Below are 20,780 nucleotides of genomic sequence, written 5' to 3' on the forward strand. Positions count from 1 at the left end.
AGCCCTGGAGGAGTCTGAGCCCAAAGACCAAAGAGGCGAGCAGAATTCAGTGAGCATCTGCCACTGCTGCACTCAGACAGCAGGCTGGCTGAAAGGGGAGCCCAAGCATATTAAATTTAAAGGACAATTCAATTTCAGGATATTGTTTGTCAAGCTATTATTTTGTACAACCAGGAAAAGCAGCAGAAATTGAGAAATTGGAGAGTTTGTTTCTTTCTTTGTGGAAAAGGTGGGCTTGTTTAAATAACACCAACTCAAGGCATTATACTAAAAAGTTAAGTCCTCCATGCTAGTTTGTTTTTAAATAAAATAACAAAACCTCCCTCAGTAACAGCCTTAATTTCTGCTCAAACCACAAGGGACTGAGCTTTTATATTTAAAAATTTTAATTGCTTGGGAAAAAGTTTTAGGGCAAGAAAAAGGAATATGAAGTGCATTGAAATTTTAAGTAGTTATTAAAAACAAAGCAATAGATAAAATACCATCTAAATTAACGTACCTAAATTAAGATAAATACTTTAATCTAATTCCATTAGCTGTGTCTTAATTTATGGTAGAGGCTTTAATTTATTGTTCCCAAGGTAATTTTTAATTACTGCAAAATTTAAACTTTTAAAATTCCCAAAGGTCACAAACTCTGGATGTAATTGTCAAATTAAGTTTCTCTCTGCTTTTCATTTTTTGGCTGGCCACAGCAGTGTATTTCTTTGCATTACACAGAGTAATAATGATATGTACAATTCATGTGTAACCCAATAAAAGTCAAATTAGCCCTACACAAAGCAAAAGCACTTTAGGTTTTAAAATCTGCAAACATTATGTAGTGAGAGGATCTAGCTCTGCACTTATCACCATTGCATATCACTTCCTACTTAAAGGTCGACTGTTGGAAAAACTGAAAATCTGCATATGCAAATTGTTTTGAAATTTGCTATGCACATAAATTAAAGCTCGTCTTTCCAACTCACACACTCCTTAGGCAATCCAGGTCACTTGGATTTATCTCTGTCAATGTATTCCACCTAAGCACCTCTATTCAAGGCATTATTTGGTTGCTCAGTTCAAACTTCTTCAGCATTACTTGGGGAGACAAAGATGCAAGAAAGGCACATGGAAAGGCTTTTGAGCAGCTTTCTGCAGTAGTTACATTCCTTGGGAGCATACACTCCGGGCATGGTGGTTTACGGTCTGTGAGTATGGCATTAACCTCAGAAAGATCCAGGGACAATATACCACCCTCTGCCTCTACCCAGGAGAAATTTGAGGTCTCTGCCTTGTGAAAAGTACCTACTGTGAAATTAATTTCTAGAGCTCCACTCAGAGCTGTGGACACCAGAGTTTTTAGCCACCTCTCATTGAAAGCAGCATGCAAGGGGCTCTTTGCCCTTCATCCTCATCTGCAAAGAGCAAGCTGACATTCAAGATCTAGCATGAGGAAATGCTACCACCTGTGTTTCTCTCTCTTTATTCTCCATTCCTGCAGCTGCTTCAGACTCACTGAGCGATGATTCCTCTCCTCAGTATTCAATTCGTGCTGCTTTTTATTTGGGCCCCACTGAAGGCCAGTATCATTTACAGTACAATCAGACCACCAACAGACCCTAGAAAACAATTTCAGAACATGACCAAGCCACTAAACTAGACATGCACTGCTTGTCACACCTATTACACTTCTATGAACCTGAACAATCCAATTCCTTAGCAGCTATCTTCCTAACACAGTGAGGGCACACAGACCAAAATGAATCCTATTTAACTTTACACAGACAAGATACACCTCAGCTTGGGAAAACAGAGAGAAAGATGCCTAAAGAGATCGACTCAGTCTCCAGAGGGCTGAATAACTACAGGTCATTAAGCTTATACAAGATGATACATTTATACTGCATGATGACTGCACATACCATGATGACTTAAGTTTTAGCTTTCATATTTTCCAGATTGTGTACTGCATTGTTATATAACTCTGAACTTCATATAAAGTGTTAGCAAGTTGTCTTCACAGTTTAGTTAGACAAACCAACCCGTTTCCAGCCCGAGAAACAAGGACACCATTGCAGCTTCATGCCCAAGAAGTACAAACAACAGTGAATTAAGGGGAGCAATCTGGGGGGATGAGACTTCATAACCTGAAGCTGCAATTGGACAATTGACCCCAATATGTAAATGGCCCAAAACTTACAAAAGTGTGAAAACTCGTGCTCATCGTTTCATTGTGGGTGTAGCCCCAGCCAGGCTCTTGTACTGCCCAAGGTGTATCCTTTAAAGACCTTTTTAATAAATACCTACTTCATTCATTTAACACTGTCAAGCCTCTCAAGGCATCACCCAAACCACCAGCTAAGGGGGGAGCAAACTTGTAAAGTATAGTGTAATACAAAACAGTACATTGAACACTCTTCATTATAAATCCAGTATTTTCTTTGTATTCGCATGTATTCCACTTGATTTTTTTTTAATTTTAGTATCTGTTACCCCTAAGTAGAAAGTGCTCTGTTCAGAAAGAGATAAAATTAAACATATTAGAAATACAGAAAAAAAGCAGTGACTAAACTCTACTACACATACATTTTCTAGCCAGACAGAATGGAAAGAAATCTTTCAAAAATGGAGCAGAGGAAAGGCTCCTCTGATAATCTGCCAAATTTTTAACTCTCACTAAAACCATGGTAGCACAAAGATTATTGAAACAAATAGGAAACATTTTTGAACACTGACAAGGCTATCTGTTTTCATTAACTAGTCTTTTTTTTTTTTTTTTTTTTAAGGAAAACAGAGTTCAAAGATACAATTTTAATGAAACTCTCAAAATTTGGCTTGAGGCAGAAACCAAGAACGAAAAGCTTCCGTAGCTAGTAACCGCCAAAACTGTAAGCTACTGATAACTGCAGATCAAAAGAAGTGAAATGGGAAGTGTGCAAGCAGTCTAAATATGGAAGTTTTTCTAGGATCATCCTGTAACAGACATACATACACACACACTTGCAAAATAGGATCTGGCATACCTGTCTGAAACAATGCAGAGGGGCAGCTATTGATTCAGTCTCTTTCAGATAATCATTCCAATTAAACTGTTCTGGAAGACACAAGATTAAAAAAAAGACCATATATACAGTTTTTTTAAAGGGAACTTAAATTAGGATTTGAGGACAGAAAACCCAACTATCTCGTAGAATACGTTTTTTTTCAAGAGTAGAATCACTCTCAAATGAAAACTCCACCTTTGAAATACACACAGATCTTGAAGGAGCTTCAAGGGTAATGTTAATTTACAGGGGTGAACACACAATAGGCGAAATTAATATAAACCTTCTTTCAATCTTTTTTTTTTGTGCTCCACATGCCAAATGATCTAAGTCAGAATATCTAGATTAAATTCTCTGCTTAAGGATCTCCCAAGCATCCTTATATAAATCACATTAGCCTTGCTATATCTTAGTTCCCCCAAGAGCAGGGCTGATATGATAACATCATGAGTACTGAGATGACATACACTGAAAAAACACAGACACATGGATACTGTTGAAATGTATGTTACGAATACTATCCACTAGAAAACAAAGGTTAGCATGGCCTTCCAACTGCATCTTTGTCTCTTTTTATCTGAAGTCACATACAGGTTTGTTTTTGTAGAATATCATGTGAAATGGCATATCTAGGTAAATATTATGGCAACGTTAAGTAACAAAATCATGGTACTTTTTCCAATGTTAATAGTGTCATTGTTTATGTGTATGGACAAGGGGATTCTGCACTCGATTCAATTAGTGTTATCAGTTTTGCATGAATGGAAAAATAGAAAGAACCAACATCAAAGATATAAACAAGCATATTAATTATTTTAATATAAAGTGTAGGAGAAAAGCTACTATAGCACAGCTAATAATTTTGTTACTAAATTATCTAAGTGAGCTCTTTTGGTTTTTTTTCTTCTTTTGGCAACTGGCATTTTTCAGATGTTCCTGAAGAATAAAGCACCGATGAACCCAAAATGATGCAGTGATGCCACCCAGCGGCTCAGCAACAGCCACTCACAGGGCCCAACACAAAATTCTTGGGGATGATGGAGAGAGCTCGCTCCGGATGTGCCAGAAATTCTTCCTAAAGCGCCACTGGGCACAGACACTTAAACACATCTCTGCAGTTTTCAGCAGAGAGGAGAAGCAAAGAAACAATCAGAAGTTGGCAGCATCTTCCAGCACTCACACACAGCTTCTCTGAAGGATGTGGGGTGGCTCAAACCCAGAGTCTGCCTGCAGTAGCACAGCATTCAGCTGACAATACGAAGTGCCTCAAGCGAGAGGGAACCATCCCATTGGCCTGCTGAGGCCCTGGGTTTTGGTGAAACAGATTCAAAATTGTACCAGTCATTTGTCCTTGGCACTGCAGAAGCCATGTGCTTGTTAGCTATGTGAGAAGTCAATAACGAGTCAGCAAAATGTCAAAAGCTGTTAATTTGGTGGCCTGGAATATATGCAGGCTGGTAACAAAGACACTTCTACACAACATCTTGGAATTCCACCTATTTTGAAATTAAAATTTTATTCGCACATTTATATAATAACACTTAATTTGTATTAGTTACAAAAGGCAAGATACATTAACTTAAGCATATATTTGTATTTCAGGAAGGCAGAAATAGCTCTTCAGAGCTTTCCCCAGAAAGTAGCCCTCCAGATTTGTTGCTCTTTTCATTAGCAGTTTAAGGAGAGTGTAAAAATTAAATATTATGAACTGATAGCAAAGTTTCATCTTATAAAAATTTTTCTTGGACTCTAATAATAAAGCTGCCACTTCAGGTTGCCTTCTGATTTAAAAAAAAAAAAAAAAGTTTTTTAATCAGAGTTTACCTTAGTAAATACCTAATTCTACATAATTAAATCTAGTCAAAAGGAAACATTAGTTGTGCTCCAGCTGTCTCAGATCTAACATGATGTAAAAGCTGTAGTCATGCATCACAGCCTCGTTGTGTTAAGGACTGTACAAATACAGATACTTCAGTGATATGAAATTTACCAGATGAAACCATCATTCACCTTCTCCAAAAAAATTATGTAATAACATTTCCCAAATTATCTCGACTTTAATAACAGGATGATAGATTTTGTGGGACCAAAAATACAGACAGAAAGAAACAGTTTTGTTTTTTCAAGGGAATATTTACTAGAAAGACACAGAAGGTAACACAAGCAGCCAGCTGCAGATAAAGCCAAGATGAAAACAACATTGCCTAGTTCTTTGCTTTAAATCCTGGCTATCAAAAGCTCTTGCATCAAGCAAAAATGTCCTAGAGTTAAAATTAGAAGCTCTCCACCTGTGAAGATACACTGTATTAAATTAGAGCCAAGCTCTCAGAGACGCTGCTAATTATCATTCAATTAGTGCAGTTACAGAAATAGGAGATACATGTATGTTTGCAACATGTACCATGCATCTCTAGAAAGATAAGCACATTGAAAAATATCTACATGAAAGCTTCTCTGTATTTTCAGAGTGCACAGCTAAAGAAGCAATTGTATTTTACATATTCCTAATTCTAAAGACCCTGGAAATATGCAGCTCTTGACAACCACCAATCCTTAAGAAAATTAACTCATACTAAATAATTTAATGTGCATTTCTCTTCACACTCAAATCTGCAGGCTGAAGTAAACAGCTTAAGAAAAGACTGTTATGCAACAACCACAACTTTATAACCCATCACAGGAGTGAGGTTCTTAAACAGTGATTCAAAACAAGCAGCAATGGCAAAAAGTCTGACTCATTTAAAAACGGAAGGACTGAGACTACACCACAGTTGCTTGCACTACTGGTACTGACCCATAGGTCAGTGACCCTTAATGTTCTCTGCAACGCTGTATCAATACCCTATCACATCTTGTTAGGCCTGCCAATTCCAAAGCAACTCAAGCTAGAAGGGATCCCAGGAGGTCTCTAGTTCAGCCCCCTGCTCCTCCAGGGTTCCATCAGACTCAATGTGAAGATTTCGTCATCAAGGAGTAATTTCTTATGCTCCAGCCAGTATTTGTCACTTCTCCTTCCGCAGTGGCTCTGAGAGGAGCCTGCCTCTGTCTCCTTTCCATCCACCTGACAGGCAGCTGAAGACATGACCATCTCCCATAAGCTTTCTTTTCTTTTAGCTGAAAAACATTTCTTCTGGTTTCAGTACCATTTTTTTGCTTACATTTGCCTTCCGACTCCTTCAGTTTTTTGCAGGACTTCAAGCCAGCCTGCTCCAGCACAGCAGTGCCCTCCTTGTACTGCGCAGCTCCAAATGAAGCCAGTTGTGCGGTGTCCCGAAGCAGTGACCGCCTCCTCCCGGCCGCCGCCCGCAGCTCTGCCCGCACGGCCCCCGTGCAGTGGACGCCTTCCGCCACACGAGGTCGCTGCGGGCCCACACTCGGCTCTGCCCGCCGGGCTCCAGGCTCTTTTCCTGCGCAATTCCTTCCCGAGCAGCCAGTTCCCGCCCGGGCTGCTGCCGGGCTCCGGGCTGCCCGCGGCCGAGAGGGACTCTCCATCCACCTACCACTGAGTGGATCCTCACCGGGCTGCTGCCAGCCCATTTCCCCAGCACTGGCAGGTCCATCTGACGGGCAGTCCTGCCTTCCAGCCTACTGGCTACTCCTCCCCATTAGATGTTGCCCACAAATGGGTCTGGCAGTATGTTCAGTCCAATCGTCCCCATATGACGATATGGCATAAAACAGCATCATTTCAGTACTAGTACTAACCCTAGTACTGACCTCTAAGAAATGCCACTAGCTACCATCTGCCAGGTGGACCTTGCACTGCCTGACAGTCCAGCTAATTTTTCATCCACCTATCCAAATCACACCTCATCTGTTTGGCTGAAAGGGCGCTACAGGAACTGTATAGAAAGCCTTGCTGAAGTAGACATTAACAACATCCACTGCTCTCTCTCATTTCCAGAATAACTGAGCACAAAAGAACAATCAGTCATGCACAGTTCACACTTGGCAAATCTACCTCCACTGTTCCAAACCTCATCGTTGTCCCTTATTTGCTTGGGAATCGTTTCCAGAAATATTTTCTTTATAGTCTTCTGAAGACTTAGATCAGGCAGGCCAACCTGTAATTCCCCAGGCACTCCCATCTTGTCCTTCTTGACTTTGTACTATTTGACCTTTTCCAGTCATGTGAAACTCCTTCAGTCACTATAGGTTCTCCAAAAGGAGCGAGAAGCCTCCTTCTGACATCAGTCCCCTGTCTCAGCACCCCTGGAGGTGTCATATCTGCTGCCATGAATAAGTGAATGCCCAGTTTGTTGAAGTGCTCCTCATCTTTTTTCACCATACGTAATCCTCCACTTTAGCATAAATCAAAAGTTTTACAAAATTTTAACTGAATATTTAAACTATGAATTGTCACTTGCTGATTGGTAGAATTTAAGGTCCTGGTTTATTTAGGTTAATATAATAGAGTATCACCATAGCCTAAACACTGTTTGGGCAGATAGGACGTGTTCTGTCTTCTCAGATCACCCCTAGGTTCCCTTGGCACCCATCTGAGACTTTGGACATGGAGATGGATCTTTTCTAGTCTTCATCCCACTATCTCTCTTCTTCAAAGATGAGATTTCCTTTTAATTTCTATTCACACACTCTTGCAAACAGAGCAGTTTAAGTCTGAAGTATTTCATACTCTGCTTTACCTTGTACCTCTTTCTGTATGTTGTGATCCTTCAGTGAGAATTTTTCTCCTCATGTCTTTCTCTACTCACTTTAGTCAGCTTCTTTTTTAACCCATTCTTCTCACATCTGTATCTCCTCTCTTCCTATCACACATTCCCCTGGAAACTCTTGAGACTTCCTAGTTACTAGCCCAAAGCATTGTATGGCATCTTTCTTCATCTAGCATCAAGAGGCTCTTTCTTCTCCTTTGCCACCAACAAGCAACAACACAGGATAAAAACTATCTCATCTGTAGAAAGCCAGAGATCTTGCAAGAAACTCTCTTCTGTTTGACAGAGCTGAGCCTAGATTTCATGAGGAAGTCCAGTTCCCAGACACTAGGTTAACAGCACAGACCAAGTCGAGAACACGAACACTGAATAAAGCTTGCCTGCTCAGCACTGCTTCTCCACAAAGCTTTTTCAACATCTTGCTCTCAACTGCAGGAGGACGCAGGGACATGTTCCAGTGACTCATGAAATCTTATCCACATATGAAAAGCCCTTTGCTGGGGGGTGTGTGTGTGTCTTACAGCACTCTGTTTGTCACATCAGACAACATTATAAAAAACAGACACACTGAGTCCAGTTTGACTGGAGCTTCTTTTACACTGCAGAAGAGGGAAAAAGAGACAAATACACTTCCTTTTCTGGCTCAAAGTAACAGGGACAAATAACAAAGATGACAGGTTGCCCACAGAGGTTGTGGATTTTCCTCCTCTGGAGATAAGTTTCTGGATACAACCCTGATTAACGTGCTCAAGGGGATCCTGCTTGAACAGCAATGACCTCCAGTGATTGCTCCCAACCTTAGCCATTCTGTGATGGCCAGAATCCCAATAAATGAAAAAACTGGCTCTGCCAAATATAACAGCTGAAGACTGTACTAGGACTGGTATTGTATCTTTTATGCAAAGTCATTACCTCAATTACCCAGCTATGGTGTTGGTATCCTGGCATGTTTGATCAGTGACTATGCTACTGGTCTCCATTGGCACCCAAAAAGAACCAGACCGTCTATCAGGAGTCAGAGGACACAGGAAAGTGAGCAGAGTGAGAGTTTAAATAATTCAGTATCATTTTTTCAAGAACTCTTGAAGAGATTTTGTATTTAAGTCAATACTACTCATGACATTTCTTATTGTCCCAAATTCAAACAAGCAACATGAACATGCAAAGGGTATCAAAGGATTGTCTCACTGCAGACCACAGAAGCTACCCTGACAGCAATTTCATGTATACACTACCTTATGGCACCTGCTGAGGATAGCAGAGCCCAAGTTAGCTAAGAATTTGGATCCTTTCTGGTGTGTACTTTTCCTCAGTTTACTAAAAAAACCACAAAATCTGTTTTCAAATCAACTATTTAAAGTAAAATTAGAATCCCAGGCAATTTAATCCAGTTTGCCATCCTAAAATCTCAAGACTATGAAACCGAAAATCCTTCTTTTGGCACCAGGAAACACATTAAGGAAATAGAAGGTAACTGCAGCAGAAAAGGCATGAAACCAAGAAATACATGATGAGAAGAACAGACAAATCAGTAACGGTTTAAAAATAATAATGTTCACACAGCATCTTTGATTGTACATACAAAGAGTGTTTATCTTAGCTAGTAAAACTAGCAGGTTCAACTCAAGCAGTTTCCACCATCACTTTCTATACCAAAACATACTTTCCTAACAGCTAGACAAAAGCAAAGGTATGTTTTTAAGTACCCACCAGTAATAACCCAAGAGATTCCAACAAGGAAAAAAAGAGTTCAGAAAATAGTACAATCCAAACATAGACTTTTTCTTTAAGAGTACCTTAACTAATAACCTGACAGCTGCAATACCTACCACTTTTTAAAGATGGGTTGTTTGCCTGCTGATTCTTTCCATTTTTCTCTTTTTTAATATTCTTTGAATCTAAAAGACAAGATTCCATTACATAATAAATGTATTATTCACACCATAATGATGTCCAGCATAACACAGAATGTTTTCACACAATACATAATATCTTGTTGACTTTATTTTATTCATTTCAGTGAATAATCAAAAAGGTATCTATACTCTAAATTTAATCACTGCATTATTTTCCCTTCAAAATATATTGAAAAGTACAGCATGAAAAAGCAGAGCTTTTCACTACTTTGTATCAATTATTAGAATAAATCTAGTTGCAGAATATAGAGTATCAGCTACACAAAGAGCAATCTTGTCCTATTTTTTAAATTTAATTTCAACCTACACACAATTTGAGATCCTAAAGATCACTGGATATCTTTATACATCTGGTTATACACATATCATGTGAACTGAGAAACAAGGAAAAAAACAAACCCATCCTAAAACTATATTTCTGAGTTAAAGATTTCATTCTTTATTGAGATTCTTTAATACTCAATATTCTCAATATAAAATGCTCAAATACGCAAAGCAGCTTTCTCAGTGCATACACCAGTTATTGAAAAGAATAATTCAGAAGAATCTACCTTCTCTATCACTAATCTTGGCACACACCCAGAAAGGGGTCTGCCAAATTTCATTTTTGATGGATTTCAGCATGTATGATAGACGCAGGAGAACCAGGCAGCTATAACAGAGAAAACTGAGAGACAGTTCCACTCATTCCTTTTAAAATACATTGTTTGGTGACCTGCTTTTGACACTCAGACTCACTGCAATTCAAATATGATCCTGACTTGAGAACAAAAATGAAAGTACATTTTGAGATTTAAAAAGCTTTTTTTGTTTTTACCAAGATCTGCATAGGAGAATAACTCTCTTGTCTGCAATGCCAAAGTACTGGGAATGGGGCTGCTCCTCTTGTTCTGCTTGTGCCTAGACACACCTTGGGTGATCCCACTTAGCCTGAACTGGTATAGGTGAAGGGAAGGTTCACTTTTACTCCAAGACTCCATTAGTAGCTAATTATTAGTAGCTGTATTCACTCGCTTTTAAGTCTACAGCTACTGATCAGCTTGCTCTTGAAATAAAAACACTCCTGACCTAGAATGTGAAGCATTTGGTGACAGAAGCACTTGAAATACAATGAGTTGTTCTGCAGCAAAGACTAAGCCCTCACAGTGTTTCTCTTCTGTAAGTAAAGCTTTTCTTGAAATGTACTGACAAGCAACGTGTGGTGTTCAGCACTTCCACCTCACATCTTTCATTATCAAGGAATTGCCACATAATGCAAGAGCTGAGTCATGACAATATTCTGTCACCAGTCCCAAAGCCCTCCCCTATCAGTCAGTGTGGAGAGGATAAGCCATCCACATGGCTCTGTGCTTGGCAGGACATGATGCTCCTTTGGCCAGGGCACAGCAATGGCTGGGGGACCCTTGCGGATGGTGAGGCAGGGCCTCACCATCCAGAGCCACCCCATCACTCTGTCCAGGAGCTACCAGGGCGGTGGCACTGAGGGCACCTCAGCACTGGGTGCCATCCCAGGAGACAGGCTGGGGCTGGGATGGGCCACAGGGCCAAGGCTGTGGTGATCTAGAGACTGGCTCTGCTGTGGCATCACTGGGGCAGGGGCTGATATGGGGTCCTGGGCAGGGTAGGTGGAGGCCTCAGGTGAGTCAGGGTCATTTAAACCTATTAGCATACACAGGACCACAACACCTTCCAAGAATAACCCAGACTTCACAGTCCTACAAAATCACTGCACAGGTACATAACTGCTCAAAATACACTGCAAAAATACCACCTCTTTCTCCTAAAGCAGACATGGGCAGAACTCCAAGTCCTTTCAAAAAGAAATAAAATGCTAAGTTTACTCCTTGACTTAATCTTCTTTCTTGACTTACATGCTCTTTCTTCTTGAAGAAGTTTGATTTGGAAAATTTTCTATTATATGTCTTGCTGGAAAAAAAAAGCTTATGAAGGTCAACTTCAGATGGAACTGCTGAAATTATTTGGAACAGTGCCCACAGAGCATTATCTAACCCCAGTACTTCCTCAGTGGCAGGGCTTTAACCCACACAAGTGGATACCCCACAGCTACCTGTGGGCATCTAAGAAGGGATAATGCTAAAACTAGTTCAGAAACACTGAAAAGATGCAAGGCTAATGTTCACCTTCTCCATCCTACAGGTCAAAATATACTTCATCCAGCCTCTTTGGGATTGAGCTGAATCCAGCTAATTTTCTGCTGGGAGGTAGCAATCAACAGCAGGACCTCTTGCCATGTTCTATAACCTCAGTCAGGTTTTCCCACAAACAGTCACAGTACTTTTGCAGACATCAGGCTGTCAGATTTCAAAACAAGTAACTTCCCAATCAGACTATGTCCAAAAAGGAAATCAGTAAGTCTCTTATGTGGAACTCCACTGAAAGAAGAGAAGCAATAAATGCTTCCTGCAAACACCCAAAGCTTGAAAAGACAGTCATGAAAGAATATCTGCCCAACAGTGCCAGATTAAAAAGAAGATGACAGCCTTTCATGATGAGAGACATCAAGAACAGGTGAAATAATGTGAAAGCCTGGACACCATATGTGTTCTTGCTGACAATCACTACACGAATTATTTATTCCCTGTACCAGCTAGCCTCAGTGCCTCTTTCAAAAATACCACAGCAAATATGAAAGTTGAAACAACACTCTTGGCAACATATTTTTCTTATCAGCCATCAGAAAACTACAAGAAAAGAAGAGATGATTATGTTAATGAGAAGTGGATTTCTCAAAAGCATTTTAAACATCTATTTCATCTGAGGTGGAGGCATTTTCATTCACAGAAAACTCAAAGCACTGTCACTATCACTTGTTTTTGATGGTCGGAAATCTCCCTTTTAAAACACACAAATAAATCTTACCCAGAATATGCAGACGCATCCAAGAGTAAGTCTGAATAAAACCAAGATTGCTTTCAAAGGACCTCCTTACTTTTATGCATTCCAACTTTCTTCAGCAGGAAGTTGGGAATACCATTACAAAGCTGGAGTGTTTGGTCTAAGCAGATGCAAAGCTACTAGCAGGAAGAATCACCAACCCATTTCCACATGAGACACCCTGTATCTGCTGCTCCCCCAGAAAACTTTCCCCCAGTCTGTATTTCACAGTCACTGCTTCACAGTCTATACTTCCCAGCCTTGTCCAGGTGTGCTTTTTCCAATGTTGGCAGTTAGGGTGGATGAGGTAATGAAAGACGTCATATGTACCTGTGAATAATTGTACAGGTACAAAGAGCATTTTCTATTCATTCCCTTGCACATTCAGCTCCTAGCCACATACAATGTCTAATTCCTTGACACCTGAAAAATTGATTTGAAAATAGGAACTCAATTTATATATTGGAGACAGAAGAGACTTAGTAGTCCTTATTAGTCCTCAAGTCCTAGAGTCTTGAAGCTCATAGTAACAAAAAAAAAACCAAAAAAGTCAGCTTAATTAAACATCTATCTTCCCCTGTTCATTTTTAAAAGGAAAAGTTTCAGTTTATTTCTCAATATGAAATACATTATGTGTTAGACTATTTGCCAAAACAAGAGTTAGAATGAAATCCTGTTTAATCAAATGGACTTAATTAAATGCTATTCAGCTCTCTAAAAAAAAAAAACAATTAAGAACATGATAGAATTAAAAAAAAATGTTTTGAAAATAAAGTAATATATATAAGTACAAAGCATTTTCTATATTTGCTATGTATCTCTACATATTTAGCCTATACCATGTACAGGCTAAATAATCTATGAAAGATTTCTTTGTTTTAGGGTAGCAAGATTAGAGTACAGCATATACTAAAATTTTAAAAGCAATATATTCTATTGTTCATCAACTATTTCTTTTCTAGAATGCACTTCATAAACTAAAGCTTTAGATACAAGCCAAGATTAGAGTAAGGTTATTTAACATAGTGCTTTCTGCTTACTGATTCAAAAGTCCATGTGTTTACATTACTCCCACCCTATCTGTAACCACAGAATTTTGCTGATAAGATTACTCAACAGAAGACAGGCAAGAGCAACCACATCTATCACTTGAGCAATTAGAGACAAAGGAGAGAAAAAAAAAAAGACAAAGCTATCCTGACTGACTTGTGAATACTTAATAAAAAAAACAGAGAAGGCAGTGGTAAAGCTCTGGGCAAAGATAATCCTGGTGACCAATGTGTATTTCTTCTTATAAGCACCTGTACTGAACTCCAGTTTCTTGCCTGAGATGCTTTAAAACTCTGCAACTTCTTTCTAGACGACTTAAAAGTTTCAGCAAACTAGATGACTGTTTTGTCTAAGTGATGGCAAGCATCATGTCTTTTAACAGTAATCGTTTGCATCCCAGAATGGCGTGCTATGTGGAAAGGCATGTATGTACTGTCTTCTAAGACTTGTTATTTGTTCGTCATCCAATGTGGAGAAAATTAAGTTCACAGTCATGCTTTCAAGACTTCTGCAGCTCTTCCTTAACCACCTTGAAGTCTTCAACTTTTCTGGCTGTTCAAAACGTGGCAGGATACCACTCTTCTCAAACAAACCCCTCATCTTTTCCTGGTGTATGTGAAATACCTTCGGGTGACAAAAACTCTCGCTCTTCCCAAGCTACACTTATTCACCCTCAAACAAAGTTTACTAAAACAAGCCCAAGACTTAACAAGGCTCAGGAAGGGGGCTTCTTCTCACTCTCCACTACTCAGGGCTGTGAGCACCTTTTAGCTACCTTTCACCTCAGTGCACACGGTTGAGGATATCCAGACAGAGTGAATATGAAATTTCTCCTTTCCTTTCTTTTTGTGCTTCCCTAGTGGGCATCTTATCTTATCTGCTTAGAACAGGGAGTCTCTTTGACTATATTTAGACAACAGCCATGCAGAAAACCTACAAGAGAAGGGGACAGACTTCCTCCATAAACTCTTGGTGCAACAATTAAACGGATGACTCCTGCCATTACAGAAAATCTATTCTAGCAAAAGACAATTATTTACCAAGGGAACACACAAGCACATAAAGCAGCTTGGGTTGAAGGTGGAAAGCTCAAGGAAAGTACAAAAGTGCTAGTAGCCTTTTATGGGGGAGAACTACCAATCTGGAAGCTTTCAAAGTAGCAACATGATTTCAGACAGCGAATCTTTTACTCTTCTTTTTTTTTGTTTTGTTTTGTTTCATCAACCCAAACACTCTTGTTTCTTCTTAAGTCTCACTCTCTACTTTAGGTCTGAACTCATGATTAACATCTGCAGTCATGACACAGCAGAAATCACACCTTTGCAGTACACTGTGTACTTGTGGATGTATTTCTTTTAAAATGTCCATTTTATCTTCCAGAGACAGTTGCTAATGCCATTCATTGTGATAAAATTTGATTATCTGTACTACTTAGTTATTATCCTGCTAAATTATAGGCACCTCCAAAATAAAGCCCTATGTTTTATTTAATAGCACATCTAGACACATTCCTCAATTTCAGATTGCAGTAATGGTTTCAAGGCTGTCACAGGACAGAATTCTTTTCATTAAACTTGTAGAACTCAAGACAGTCAAATTCAGCATATGTATTCTAAAACAATGTGAAGTTTGACCTTACCTGTATTCAGTAGAGATCACAAACCGTCTTCCTTAACCTAACAGTGTAGCAAATTGTCATGTTGTATCCCACCAGCTCCAAAAAGAGAATTTAGCAGGTTACTCACTTTCTTTCCTATTGGATTAAAGCTACCAGGCCTTACCTTTCGCTGTTGTTCTCCCCATGGTAACACTTCTGTGATCTCCTCTCTCACAATAAAAAGGCTGAAGTTGAAAGACCACTTAATTCTTCCTTTCAGCAAAACAGTTTCCTGTGGAGCAGTAATACAACAAGTTAGGGGGGGAAGTTGTTGTTGGCATTCGGATTTTCTTTTTTTGGAAAGGATCATTTTTTTTTATATTGGTGTATAATTACTTTGTTGGTTTTAAATTGCAAGTGTTTAACAAACTATCTGTAGGAGAGTAGTGTGAAAACAACAATTAAATAAAAGTAGCAAAGGTACCAAATGTAAACTTTCATTTCCTTGTTTTAGACAGTTCATTGTCCAATGATTCGCATTTTCTGTGGATTTCTAAAACTAAGAAAGATATAAAATGTGCTTTATTCCTCTCCCCCCCTCAAGAAACATTACTGAAAAATGTAAGACTCTATATACATAACCTACTCACCCTGCCTTACTTGCACAAAGTTAAACAATCATCAACCCCAATACCTTTGGGTAAAACACATTTTCTTGCACAACTACAGTTGAAGAGGGAACAAAAAACTAATGTAAAAAATCTGTAAAGGCCCAAGTGCTCCCTGATACTCCTGCCCTATGATTTGTAACAGACTTGTAACAGCACACAGAGAGCTGTTAGAGAAATGCTAACTGCAGATAAAAGCAGTGAGCCACATTTTTGTAGGGTTTAGAAACTGGAAGGAACAGATTGGTTAAACTAGTGTAAAACAGCAAAAACAAACTTTTTTTGTGTGTGTGTTACTAGTGATTTTTTACTCCAGCATCTAGTATATTGAACTTTTTGACTGTGTTCAAGTCAAACTCATTTCAAGCATTTAGCCCTGAAGCAACAAAGCCAGCAAGATTATTATCCTTCTCCATTAACTTTTCAAGTAATAATGGGTAAATACATTCAAATTTCTGAATTAGGTTTTTGGATAATTTCCTTTCAAGCAACTTCCATGAGGTTTAAAGCTGACATCACCAAAAACTTGAGGAGTTTTTTAAATTTAAATATGCGCATATTTTTCCACAATTAGTTTTGTCAAAGGTTTTGTCAAACATTTTTAGAAGCTATGTCTTTCCACTGTGACATAGAAGAACTAACAGCTGAAAAACATGTTATCTACTTGGAATTTCATGACTCTTCTACGCATATGTGAAAAAAAAATTAAAATACACATATATATCACATATAAAAAGAGAAGTATCATGCAGCTGAGTATTTTCCTGAAACTGTGATACTCTACTGAAACTTCAAGAAATTTGCACACTATGATGATGGACTGGATGATGAAAACCTAATACAGTGCAAGAACACAGCTAAAACTAATTAAAAGGGTTTTTTTAAATGCCAGTGACTGATGAATTCATTTAATGTATGTGTTGTCTGTGAACATGCTGGACAGATATTAACAAAACTCAAGACTGAGACTTGAAAGGAGTTATAAATAAAACTGAATACTACCATAAAATAAGCAGGTTTTGCTACACAATAGCATTCATAGAATAAGTGATCATCAAGATTAAAAATAGAAATCCTTTTAAGCCATCAAATAAATTTGAAATACTTCATACTTTCACATACTCCCCCAAAAATTCAAAGCTTTTCCACTGCCAGTAAATAAATCATGGAAGGTGATGCAGAGTCAAAGTAACTGTTTTTACAGATTACTTTAGAACAGCGAATGGTTTTTATCTTTTTGTTCCAAGTACCAGATTGCACTTGGTGCAGTAATAAAGATTCCAACCCTGCAGTGATAGTCATCAAGTTTAGCACAACCGGAGCGTCTGTGAGAACATAAAAAGGATTCCAGCTTTTCATTAGCTTGTGTTGTACCAGATAGGCTGTTTTACAGCATGCCCACCAGCCTGTTAAAAATATAAGACAACTGAAAGTTCTGAAAGAGCTGTCTGAAATGAGGCAAACCCATCTGCAGGAACACAATATATTACTGTTTCGAAGAGGTGCTACTTAAAACTCAGTTACACCTAAGAATTCAGTTTAAAGCTGCTATTAAATTAGCCCATAGATTGTCCTGTTTGTCACAGAAGACATTCAAAAATGGTATTTCCGATCCTCTATCTAATAACCACTGCATGTTGCTGAACCACAACAAAATTAAAACCAGTTACCTCAAAAACAGGGCAGGGTCAAACTGAAACAAAATGTAACTTCTGCAGGAGCAGACCTAGGAACTACTTTCCATCACTTCACATGCTTAAGCAGCAAACCCTAAGCAAGACAGTTGTGTCCTTTGCTAAAAGTCCCTTAGTTGCCCTCACCATCCCCAGCCCGGCTCAACCCACAGGGCATCCACCACAGAAGAGAATAACGACACCAGCAAACACAGGGAAAACAGCTCCAGGGCACATTCTGGCAAAGTTACATAGCAAGGACAGATCCCAAGGCACTCCTGTATGTGTGCCTTGGCAAGCAACCTGAATGAGAAAGACAAAGTTAAGAAATTAATCGAGCAGCTTCTAGAAATGAAGGGACAAATGAAACAAAACAAAGTCAGGAACATATGAGCAAACAAAGAAATGCAATGGCAAGCTGAAGTGCAATGGCATTAGAGTGCACAGAACAGCAGAATGAAAACCAAAGTTATTAAGATTGAGATAAGCATAAAGGTTGTCAGTCACAGACAGAAAATGGCCAAAGTATTTAGGAGACTGTCAGTACAGAATCCAGTGAGAAACCATTTGCTGCAAATTAAGGAAAAAGCAAGGGGAAAAACCCCCACAAACCTAGGACAATATTGGATTAATCAACAAATATCCTCAATCCAAAGAGCACTCAAAGGATATCCACACTCATTTAGTGTATTATTTACATCACTTACATCTCAATTCATTCTGTAAACTGAGTTTTAGTCTTTCTCTGATTAGCATCCTTTACATGAGTCACTTTTTAAAAAATCAGATGGAAAGCATTTATCTGCCTTTAAATCTTTACTGAAGTTTTTATTGTTAATCCCCAAATCACTTCTACTAGCTACCTCCCATTGTGCAAGTCCTTTGTCAGAAAGCATGATATGCGTAGACAAGCCTAAGTCTTCACCCTCTCTGCATTGCTAGTACATAATACTAGGCATCAGAAAACAGGACGGAAAACATTTTTCCTGCCTAAATTTGCTCTTTCTATTTTGCAAGAATTACTCAAAGGGCATGCATTACTGCATTTCAAAGAAGGCCGCATTCTACAGAAAATGTCAAAATCGCTCCCTCTTTTGCCTGCCATGCATCTCCATTATCCTTCTCACTGTTAACCAGGCACTCAAGCAAGCCAAATGTCCTGGAAAAAAAAATTATGCATATCTAAAATTATGCATATCTAGGGCTTTCCAGTGCAAGTTTATCTTGACAGCATGCCTGCTCATAAAAACACACAACAGAACTATGGAGATAAATGTAACATTCAGAAGAAGTGTAAGCAAAGAGGAGTTTGTGGTTGCAGTACGCCCAAAAATAGATTAAGGTTTTTCTTTCAATGACTCTACATCTAAGGCAGGACAAGAGCCAGCAATTTTAAAACCCATTGGTTTTTTTGACCCTACCAGTGGTACAAATGCAGTATGTCAGACCTCACCATTGGCACCTTTATGGGTGAGACAGTCGTCAATGGGCAATCTCTGCTGGATAAAGACCGAGGCTATTTTACACAGACACACTGCAATGAGAAGGAATCTAACAAAACAGCCACTTGGAAGCATCAATGAAGTTTTCAGTTTTAGTTTGAAATAAAGGCAGACATTTTTCAGCCTTAATGTGAACAAGGAGCTGTATTTCCTTCTTTTTTCCTTCTACAAATGCCACGAGATTAAAATGCCATATACAAGGGTGAAAAAGAAATACAGGTTCTTTCACAAGGGTGAAAAATAATTATGGTTTGAACAGCAAAACCAGTTATAGACAGAAAATAGGGACAATGTAAGCTAAGAAACACTTTGCCCTGACAATTCTTTCACTTGTACAAGTCTTACGTTTGCTTCCACCACCAGCATTCATGTGCTATTTACATTTAGAAACACACGAGACATCAGCTAAACTGCTGGCCACACTTCTCCTTGCTGTTTGTCACTGCCAGTGCTGCCAGGCCCTTCAAGGAAAAGGGCCTGTGCATCCTCCTCCATGGGCACCCAGTCCAGCAGCCTTAGTTCCCACTCCAGACTCTCACACATGGGGAACACGCACCTACAGACACCAGTCGCTTCCCAAACAAGTGTGAGTTAACAGCATTACTTCAAAGCTATCCTTCAAGAATCTGCAACACCTAATCATCTATTCATCGGCTGTCTCTTAAATAAAAACCCTACTTCATGCCATTTTTAAAAGTCTTTAAGGAGCTGAAAAGAGTCAAGGAGAATAAAACTTAAAAGGAGTTTTTAAATAATATAGAGTATTTTATTAAATAAAATTTTCAATACTCAAAAATAATTTCCAGCAAACTACCCAGCATATAGGCTTATCTGGTATACCTGCAGACACAACAGCATACTTCCTTATTTCTGTAATAGAGACAGTCAGTTTACCTCTCTCAGTGCATACTGTAGCATCATCATGGAAAAGTAAGATCTCAAAAACTACAGGACGAAAAATTACACAAATGTATTATAACTTCAGAAAATGTAACAAAAGCTTTGTATTTATAAACTTAGTATTATTTAGCATTACACATATATGACTTTAAATCAGAACATTAAAAATCAGGTTTTCTTTCATTTATGCACACAAATACATAATCAGTTGGTGTTCTGACAACAAATTTGATCCGAGTTGAAATCTCTTTAGTTCACATTCTTCGTATTAAAAAGAAAAAAAAAAAATAAAAAAAAAAAAAAAAAAAAAAGGTAAATTCTTTCAAGGAAAGGAAATTTAACTTCCACATTTTCATTCAGCTGAACTTTTAATAAACTGATATATCTGAACACCTCCTCTAGTCACTAAAAGCAAACCCAGGACAGATAGACTTTAATCAAATTTACAGGTTTTCAAACCAGCAAATACTAACTAGCCATATATATCATTACAACAACTAAGCTTGAGTATTTCTTAAGTTGTTAAAGAAAGTGAGTAGGTACTTAGTGCTTCACAAATATATTTTTCTAACGTCATTTGCTTTAATATCAAGCAGAAATTTTCTGCACTTGCAAAACGGCAAGAAAAGTCAGCAGTGGTGTACTATTTATGAAGTGATTAGCATAAACAAACTTTAAAGCTGTCAGCAGTAAAATATTGCCTGTAAATGTTCTGCTCTCTCTTCAGGTAACTTTACGACCTGCTTTAGAATATAAGCAATTGTAATTACAGTAAGTCATACACTTCAAGAATGCAAAACTCTCTCTAACCTCTCAAACCCTATTAAGTGTGTTATTCAGTACAGAGTAAGGCATTGTATATTTTAAAAATAAACAC

At 38.5% G+C, this 20,780-nt stretch overlaps 1 protein-coding gene across 1 annotated transcript in view; it reads right to left on the reverse strand.

Annotated features, from left to right (window-relative positions):
* SCML2 (Scm polycomb group protein like 2) overlaps positions 1-20,780 on the reverse strand; it is a 71,765-nt gene that overhangs the window by 43,418 nt on the left and 7,567 nt on the right. The window contains exons 2-4 of the mRNA XM_066313929.1: positions 15,345-15,452; positions 9,532-9,600; positions 3,006-3,076 (exon numbers count right to left, since the gene is read on the reverse strand). Coding sequence (XP_066170026.1) covers positions 3,006-3,076; positions 9,532-9,600; positions 15,345-15,366 — 162 coding nt within the window. The 5' untranslated portion in view covers positions 15,367-15,452. The remainder of the gene's footprint in view (positions 1-3,005; positions 3,077-9,531; positions 9,601-15,344; positions 15,453-20,780) is intronic.

Source organism: Sylvia atricapilla, chromosome 2 (assembly GCF_009819655.1).
Source record: "Sylvia atricapilla isolate bSylAtr1 chromosome 2, bSylAtr1.pri, whole genome shotgun sequence".
Classification (NCBI taxonomy): domain Eukaryota; kingdom Metazoa; phylum Chordata; class Aves; order Passeriformes; family Sylviidae; genus Sylvia; species Sylvia atricapilla.